Here is a 9,563-nt window from a genome sequence, read left to right as displayed (position 1 = left end):
GATTATGCTTCCGTTTTAAGATAGAGAACATAATTAAGCTGCACCTTTGAAAACATCCCTCTGATATTACCTTATTGCATAATGTTTGCCTATGGATTTTTTTAATGTTTGAACGTATGACAGAATTTGAAAATCTACTACGTGTAGCAGCAAGTGCAGGCAAGCAAATTGTGAAATAAAATTTCTGGAGTGAGCACCATTTAATTGTTAAGCGATTCACCTGTATGCCACCTGCTAATCCATCTCTGGTAGAATTACAAAGTTTTGACTATCTTGCAAACAAGTGTCATTTTAAATAGGAAAGCAAAACTTTAAAAAAGCTAAACAAGGAAAACAAAGCTTTTACAAAGAAAAGTTGTCGCTGAAGTATTTCCTGAACACCAACAATCAGTTGTGAAACCATTGCATATTTCTGATCCATAAATTCTGATTTCTTACAGTCAGAGAAACACTTGCTTCATTTATATATGCAGATAGAGCCTTCCTATGAAAACTAGCTGTGTTTGTTGTCCCAGTAGCATTTAAGATAAATATTGCAATAGTTTCTTAATGTCTTTTAGATATATACCAGATATCGCTATTGACAATACCCTTCCTGTGTTGCATACTGAATTTGTAAGGCAGATTTTATTCTTGCTTCAGATTACCTGGTTTCTGACCAAAATGGGGCACGCCGCATTTAAAAGGAGATATTAAACAGTGCCATTGCTGTTTTATATGTTCCCAACATTTTCTGTAATAGCTTCTCTAAAATGTGTGGCATAAACAAAATCCTCAAGCACATTGCAGTAAAATGGTTTTATTGGTGCTCATTTACACTGACCTACATAGGTTGTTCTCAGGCTCCCCGTTCCTGAGCAATGATGCTCATTCTGTACTTGTGCCAAGAAAGCACTTAATCTGCACCAAGCCATTTTTTTGTTGAAGTCCATCCCGCCATCAAAATAAAGGCACAAATACAATTTACATTCTATTAGTAAAATCAGGAAAAACAATCTCGGTAAAGAAAGAAGGCAGGAGTTACCCATCCAGTGATCTTACAAAGCATGTCTGCATAGATCTGATTTTCCGCATTACATCAAGAGCAAAGAAAGCCTGAATACCCATTTAAAGTCACCAGTAGATGGGAAGAATGGAAATGGAAGCACAATATGAATGGCACCTCTGGTTTGTTTATTTTAGAAAAAGAAAGTAAAATCTGGCTCCGTTCCTCACTGACTTTTCATAGCCTTCTATATTTCAATACTCTAAAGCACTCTCTAAAATTTACTTAACACAAAAATACTGAGGGAGGACATTTTATTTTCATTCTATGTTATGTGTAATTATCTAAGATTTTGAAGTGTTATGGGATGAATAAATCGGGATTCTTATTTTAGACAAAGCGAAGATGTCATAATTAATGAAATTTGCCAAAGCAGGAGAATCTGAAAGGCATTCAAGCTCTGGACATATGACGTAAACATGTTTCACCTTAGAAAAATACTGCAAACTTTGGGAAAGCATTTTATCGTGAGAGAGATCAGGGATTGGTTTGCTTGCTTGGTTTGCATGGGTGTAATATTTAGAACATCACACAGAACGTTCACTAAGGCTTCCTATTGAAGTCTTACCAAACTAGTATCCCTTAGAAAGCAAAACATTAGCTTGAATTCCCCAGTTTTCAAGTATATTTTTTCACCTCAAACTTTTTTCTCATTAGAACTTGCTGACATCTGTATGATACACATAAACTGTTAGGTAAGCATCTAAAATCCCTCATAGAAAAATAAGAGTATTATTAGAGCTCAGGCACTCTGAATCTTCCATATAAAGCATACAATCAATGCATATCATATCTGCTTTAAAAAAAAAATCAAAAAACATATCCTCTTTTTATCTGCAGAATTTATTTGACAAAGGTGTCTACCTCACATCCTCCCCCACCAAAAAAATAACTGACCATAACTTTCTCTATTTTGTCCTCGGGACCAAAGGTGCCCCCTTGACTGGTGAGGACACTGCAGTGGTTGTAAGTTTCAGATTTTCACGTAAAAAATTGCGCTGTCGAACTGTGGCTGATCTTATGTAACTGCTAGTAGAAACGACTTGTGCTGGCCTTGTAGGTGGTACGGTCTGTGGAGGCAGTCCATTGATTTCATATGTCCACTGCATTGATTGTGTCTGCAAATAATGAACAGAGACATAGAAATAAAAAATAATCAGTGATCAAATACCTTGAAACTTTTTGACAGTGATTTACCATGCTACGTTGATTTCAAAAGATTTTTATCCTTTTCCATGTAAGGTACTGGAATAACACAGAATGAGAACTACACTCCTGGAACACGGAGACCAGAAATCACATTTAACGTTATGAATTCAGGACCAGGCATAACAAAGACTAGTAATTTAGCTTCCTAGCTGATCTAAAATTCCTTTTTCTATTTAGTAAACCACATAGCTTTGTTATGTTGTTCAAAGGTAATTATTCCACAGTACAATATAAATGCCTCAGGTTTATACTGTAGGATTTAATTGCAGCTCTGGTATTGGCAATAATGGCATTATCAAATGCTGGATTTTTCGTATTAAAATAATGAACAAAACTAAGAGAAAAGGACTCTGAGTATGCACAAGAGAATTGCAGCTTCATGTTCAAATCTCTAGTTAGAAGAATATTTATGTGAATTGAAAATGACACTCTTCATTTGCTTTCTGTTTATAACGGGCGTCTAGGAACGGAGCATATGTTTCCATGTCATGTCTTGTAATGCGTGAGTACTTGATTCTTGCTGAGTACGTGACTCTTATTCTTACTACACATGCCATCTATTCGTACTTAAGGAGTATTATTTCTATGCATATGAAGGCTATACTGCTGTCTATCTCCCAAGTTTCATTTGTGTCCTGAAGCAGAATTTTGGTTGCTAAAACCACATGTGTAACTATTGCAGATCTTTCAGTCATTTTTCTTTCAAAATGTATCACTTTAATTCTTGAAAGCAGGTCTTTATTTCAGGTCTTTGGCATTTTCCTGTCATTACATCTAGGAAAAGGTCTTTTCATGGGTCTTTAGCTTTCTATTCTCCTTTTCCTTTAAAAAAACCACAAGCAAACAACAGAAAAATTACAAAACCCAAAGATTTCACATGATGTATCATTACGTCCAGCTTTGTACTGTGCAAAAGAAAGACAAAGCACTGCGTGCCCACTTTAGGCATGCACTGTCATCCATTCCTTCGCGCTCAGCGATTGAAAATCCCAGGTTTTATGTTTGGGGCTGTTTTTGATTCCAAGGCAAAACTTGTAGGGAACACTGAGTAAAAAGTATGGCATGATGTAGGTCTGTTAAAATACATTCATACAAGTGACAATTTTTTTTCTACAGAACATAGAACATAGTGCATGTACATAGTACATACGTACACAGTACACACCAGGCTCTATGTCTTTGCAGCCTCAAAGCAGTGGAGTCACGCTATTTAAGTGATATTTCCAAATTCCCAAGATCTGCCTTTCCACATTTGGCACAGCCCTGCAATCACACAGCCATGCTGCTCGTGGTTCTAGCGCAGGTTTGTCAGTGCTAGGCTTTTGCATCATGCTGCATTGAACTACAGAGACATGGCTTGTAGGATGACCTTTCTCTCCTGCTCCAAGTCATAAAGATTCATCATTCCAACAACAGCTGTGATTTATGTAATTCATCTCCCATTTAAAACTAACAATCCTTAGAACAATCACTTGTAGATATAACCATTACACCTAACACCAGTGTCATTTTTCATCCAAGGAAACAAAAGGTCAGAAAGGCTGCGTATACTCTGAGATCAATCTGGAAATCAGTGCAACAGTCAACCTCAAAGCTCAAGAGTTTTTCCCTCAAGCACTTAGTTAACAGTCTGACTTCCAACATAACTGGTTTGTGGCCCATTTGCTCGTTCCAGTTTGAGAGCTCTGCTTCTGCTTTGCTGCTGGGCATGTCCATACGCCAAGCAGATTTGGCCTACAGAGAAGAGCAACAGTATCCATACAAATCGCGACAAATTTTCACATAGCATAAATGCCATCAACTATCTCCAGAGCACAGTGTGAAATTTGTCTATTTATTTATTGCATTCTGTCAATTAATTATGGTCTAGGTAAAGCACTACAAAGGCCATAGGGAAAAGCAGTCAACCTTCTCCATCTCGAACTTTCTCTACAGTCATCCCATACTTATAACAACATACCCAAGAGAATAGAAAGGATGTTAAAGTGGCTCTCTGACTTTATTAAGTTTTGTTAACTATCGATTTTATATTGCCACTGAAAAAGTTTGAATTGATGATGTTTACCTTTGTTATCTTTCATATGCTTCTTCCTATTGTTCTGATTGTTACTCTGTCATTGCTAAAGTGTGTATATATATATATATAAAAAAGGGTATCATTGCAAGCAGTTTTGCATTCATGTTGCAGCTATCCAGCGGGAAGAAGTTCCATTAAACTGTAAACCCTTTGGCACAGGCTTTGTTCTCTGTTATGGGCTTATACAGCATTTATACTATTTCACATATAGGCTGCATACACTTACAGTTCTTAAATGTCATCACCATATGAATCTCTAATTGTGATGCTTCTTGTTAGACAACTGGTTTTAATCAGTATTTTGATATCTGTGCTAATGTTGAAAGAATAGGTGACTTTTTTTTCTGTGTATTTTTAAAGAAACTTTTTTTAAAACCTGTACTTTAAAATTGGCAGTACTGATTTTACATAGTGTCTTCTGAACGAATTGCCTTATTCAAATAAGATTAGTAAGCGTAAGATCTCAAAAGATATTTCACCATGCATGCTTAATTTTTTAAACTTTCATTACTATTCTGCTCAAATCAAAATCTAATTTAAATTGAATATTATTCCTGTGTAAAACAGGCAGATTAACTCATCTTTATTCTCAACCTTATTTAATACTGTGAAATGATCTAGTAACTCCACCGCCTGTAAAGATAAAATCCAGCAAAAGGAGCTGTGACATGGACCAACATCAGTATCTTATGTCCAAAGATAAAGTTGTCATTTAAGAAAAGTAAATTGCTCTCCGAAGTTAGCTAGTTGTTTTATTAACTTCAGTACAAGATGAAATGCTTTCTCTTTCTTTAGTATGCCAGATGAACAATTTAGTTTAAAGAAAATTTAACCTCAGGGTCATATTCACTGTGTGCAAGTCTCATTGATCACTTCAAGGTCAGAGAAAAGATCTGATAGGTGTTTCAGCCAACGATTTAAACTGAGTATCAAGTTACTAAAAAATCATTTCTGTTCATGAAATCGACACATATTGTAACTTTACTGTCTATAGTGATCTTAATTGTTTGAAGTGGGATTTAAACAAAAGTGATGGGCTATGCCACCTCTCAACTTCATTTATCATCAGCATCAAACAATTGATACAGCCTTCTGGGTAGTAATAACCTTTTGTTAATTTTCTGTTTGCTATACAAATATCCTAGATTGTATCTTCTGTGAAAAAAAAGCCTGTGGCTTGACTTGGTGAAAAAAGCTGCCTATTCTGTTGCTGCTGTAGCCCGCATCAGGTGTAGTTCTGTGGCAGGAGAGATTGCTCTTTCCCTGATGGAAACTCATTGAGTTAAATGGGGAAAATGTTGTGGGCACTATAACATGAACCCTTTAGATAGGAACGATCAAGCTAGAAGAAAAAAAAAAAAAGAGCAATAACAACAAAAAAACCCACCCTAATTTATCATCTTGAACTATGGTAGTCCATCTATTGTAAATCGTGTGCTATCATCCAAGACAGTTCGAGACAGTCACTGTGAAAAAATCGTGCATTTATGTACTGATTTACTGAAAGAAAGACTCTTGGTTTAGTTTAGCATTTTCTGCTAAAGGGGAAACAAGTGTTACACAAATGGAAAAGAGTTACTGTTAACTGTCAACATAATTTGGGTTAGTGCTTTGTTTAGCACTAGAACCACCTACAATTCAGTAATTTTCAAGACAACCTAATATTCAGTAATTTTCAGAAAACCTTAGGCACCCACAAATGTCTATTTTACTAGAATATTTAATTTCCAAGGGCAAAATATTAGGTTATCAAAAGCTGCTGAAGCCATAAGTATTTTCTTCAGGATAAGAGTATAGCTTAACTACAACAACTATTCTAACCAAGTCTACCAAGTTCAGAATCTGTGCAAGTGCCTCGAAGCTGCTGCTTTGGGTTTCCAGGTCAGACTTGTTTCAGCAAAGGAAAAGATAGATCATGCTTCAGACTTTTCTGGAGTGGTGGAAAGGAGACACAGAGAGAGAGAGACTTTCATAGGTCATCTATATATGACTATATAATTATGATAGAATATTTGACTTACAAGCTGTATTTACTTGCCTAAGTAGTGGGTCAAAATTTCCCAAATCGGAGGAACTCTTCCTCTTCCTACGCTTAAGGCAGTGCAAGTTTATTATATCAAATTTGGAACAATTCTCATACTAGCACTGGTAGAAACAAAGTCTAAAGATGAAGGTATTGAATCTACTACAATCTACTAGAATAGAAATATAAAAGAAAGCCTCTGTTAAGAAGATGTATCTAATATAAACATAGGTACGTAAGAATCTCAGGCTCCCTGCAATGCATCTCTAGGCCTATTTCACACACAATTTAAGAAGAAAGACCAGACCACAGTCTGAATGTCCTTGACAGTCTGAAGGAGGATTTCTTGTTGAAATGAATGACTTCCTCTTATCAAAACCTCAAAATTCCTGATGACTATAACCTAATTGAAATGTGAAGAGAGAAATAATGTGGCTCACCTGGTTGGAGTAATGGCCATCTGCAGAGCTAAATCTTTCTGAAGAATATTTTGAAGAATGCAAAAATGAGATGCATGCTTGCCACTTTTTACTAAATATCATGAGTTATTCAAGTAAGTTATTTAACCATCTTGATGGCTGACTGAGTAATGTTCATGAAGTAATTTATTCAGCAAATACTGGTAACAGTCACCAAATAACTTATATAAAAGTATATTTTTTGGTATTCAATCCATTCTTACAGATGGCTCATGATTCATAGGATTAATTTGCAGAACACAGATCATCCATGTGTATTCACTGTAGGCTGGCAGTACTACTGAGTTACATGCTAATTAATTGCCAGAGAAGTCTATGTTAGGAGGGCGTTAAATGTTGGGAGCAAGTATCAGGACTTTTAAGGTAAATGGTATTCCAATTATCTTCCAAACAGTGTTAACTCGGGAAAGTCCAAATAAAATTTGCAAGACTTCCAAATAAGTTAAAACACAGGAAATTACAGATAGTGCATCCAGTATTCCCTGACCCTTAATTTATACTGCAGTGGTGACAAGCAAAAAATGACCGATTATGATCAGAGTATACAGAATGAAATTAAACCAAACCTTTATGTGAACTGTGGAAGGGAAGAGCAAGGGCAAGGAAACTCATGGATCAAGATAAAGGCAGTTTAATAAGTGAAGGAAAGAGGAAAAAACCCCAGCAAAAACAAGTGATGCAAAGGCAGTCACTCACCACCTCCCACAAGCAGACCAATGCCCAGCCAGGCTCTGAGCAATTTCTAATGAAGAAGATGGCTAACAATAATTTTCTTAGCTTAGAGGAACATTTCCAGATAGATTTAAAGGTGGCTTAATTGACTTCTGCAGTTCAAATATTAGAAGTTTCACAGCATTGCTTAGAAGTCATACAATCAATATCAACCATTCCTTCAGGGCTGGCAAAGGTTTCAATACCCTCATACCGCAATGGTTCCCATATTGTTATCTTTTGGCATTATGAGAATTATAGCCTCAATAAGCCAAGTAACCTTTCCTCATGCTTGTGAATCAAACATTTTGAGTATTGATTCTGCACTCAAAATCCAGTGATGCTAATGGTCGGATGTGCTACATGCACTGCCTGTAATGAACGTTCTGGATCTCTGCTTTTAATCATAAACCTCAGGTCCACATCAACCAGTGGTAAGGGACACAGGTGATGTCTTATTTAACGTGAAACTTTCAACTATCCTATTAACTTTGTTACATTTTTCCTTGCTCATTCTGTTTAAGAGATACAATTTAGAATAACATTGAACTATGGTAATTAACAAATCTACCAGGAACAATACAGATCGTATTTTCACCAAGCTACTGAATATGTAACAGTACCATTTTCTGTTAAGATATGCAAGTTTGCATAGGCAAGCTTAGAGAATCCACACCCGGGTACTGTGGCTTGCACACTGCATCATTTATTTCTAGAACAGCATGACAAATGGGTTTTATATGCTATCTTCCATAGGTTAAGTTAGTGATTATTCAGTAATAAAGGTGCACAAGCCTGACTTCTGGAGGGCTTGATAATGTTACCGGCAACCTGGTTTACTCTGACATCTATTTTATCATTTAAGACTTATTTTGTGTGCCTTCTGCTTTAGAATATCTCTGAAGTCTCACCCATGAATTACAAAGCAATTGCTCGCGTCTCTAGCTGAATTCAGCACAGCGCAAGCAAATTAACTGTAAGCCAGCTTGAATACGTCCTTTTCCAAGGATTCGCCAGCCTCCCGGCTGCTCCGCCTTGTGCCTGGCAGCGATTCCTGCCCCAGGAAGCCTTCGCAGAGCATCCCCCTGCCCCAGCTGCATCGTGCCGCCCCTAAGCTCTGTTGGTTTTCTGTGCAGCTTTACTGGCACATCACAGCCTAGCTCTGAGATGTCAGTGCAGCCGAGGAAGTCCTTTTTTTCCTCACAGCACTTTATAGCTTATCTAAGAAGCATGCTCTCTTCACTAATTTATCATTAGTGGCAATACATTTTTTTTTCAGTTAGAACTGTACTGTTTATGAAAGCGATTATAAATGTGGAAGTTTGATTATGGAATAATACCTATTTTAAAATGCTCTTCATGCACCATGTCACTGTTCCTTACTTGTAGCTCGACTAGATTATGATGTTCCCTTTCACAGCTACAGAAACAAGCTTGATTATTTTCTTTATTGGCTTTCTATTATATTTCATTCTTTGATCTACAGAATTTTTTAAAGTAATTTTCTGTGTCACTTTCACAAAATTAAGATTCCTAACAGCCATTCAAGTAAGTGTCTAACTTCAATTGTTTTGATATGTAGTTGACTGAGAACAGAAGTTTTAATGATGATTAAAGAACATTTAATTGCTTCAGCAAAGTAATTAAGGTCTTCTGCTATTAATAAAATTTACTGTAAGTATTCATGGATATTAAAGTCTTAAAGAATCCACAAAAGGTCCCATGAAGTACCTGATTTGTGTGCAGAAAATATAAATGAGGCTACATTATTTCAAATATATATATACATTCAGTTAATAAAAAGTACACACTAAATTCTGGTAAAGACAAATTGTAATCTCTGAACGCTAATTAGCTCCCCAGGATTGGGTTCTCAGCAGGCCAACTAAACCAATTTTACAGCAAGAGTGCTGTAGCCCTTTACTACAGCAGCATCAGAAGAGAGGTGACACTGTAAAAGAAAAGAAACTTCCTCACTGTTTCTAAAAACAGCCCAAAGCCTCAGCCAGTATATTGGCT

General features: G+C 36.4%; 1 protein-coding gene across 1 annotated transcript in view; it reads right to left on the bottom strand.

The window, feature by feature from the left end:
• Window positions 1-729: 729 nt before the first annotated feature.
• The window catches only part of CFAP47 (cilia and flagella associated protein 47), a 371,213-nt gene continuing 362,379 nt past the window's right edge, over window positions 730-9,563 (bottom strand). The window contains exon 64 of the mRNA XM_076355671.1: window positions 730-2,163. Within this exon, the coding sequence (XP_076211786.1) occupies window positions 1,954-2,163 (210 nt within the window). The 3' untranslated portion in view covers window positions 730-1,953. The remainder of the gene's footprint in view (window positions 2,164-9,563) is intronic.

The sequence above is a fragment of the Aptenodytes patagonicus genome, chromosome 1 (genome assembly GCF_965638725.1).
Source record: "Aptenodytes patagonicus chromosome 1, bAptPat1.pri.cur, whole genome shotgun sequence".
Lineage (NCBI taxonomy): Eukaryota > Metazoa > Chordata > Aves > Sphenisciformes > Spheniscidae > Aptenodytes > Aptenodytes patagonicus.
Note: the sequence above shows the minus strand (reverse complement) of the source record. Positions and strands in the feature narration are given on the sequence as shown.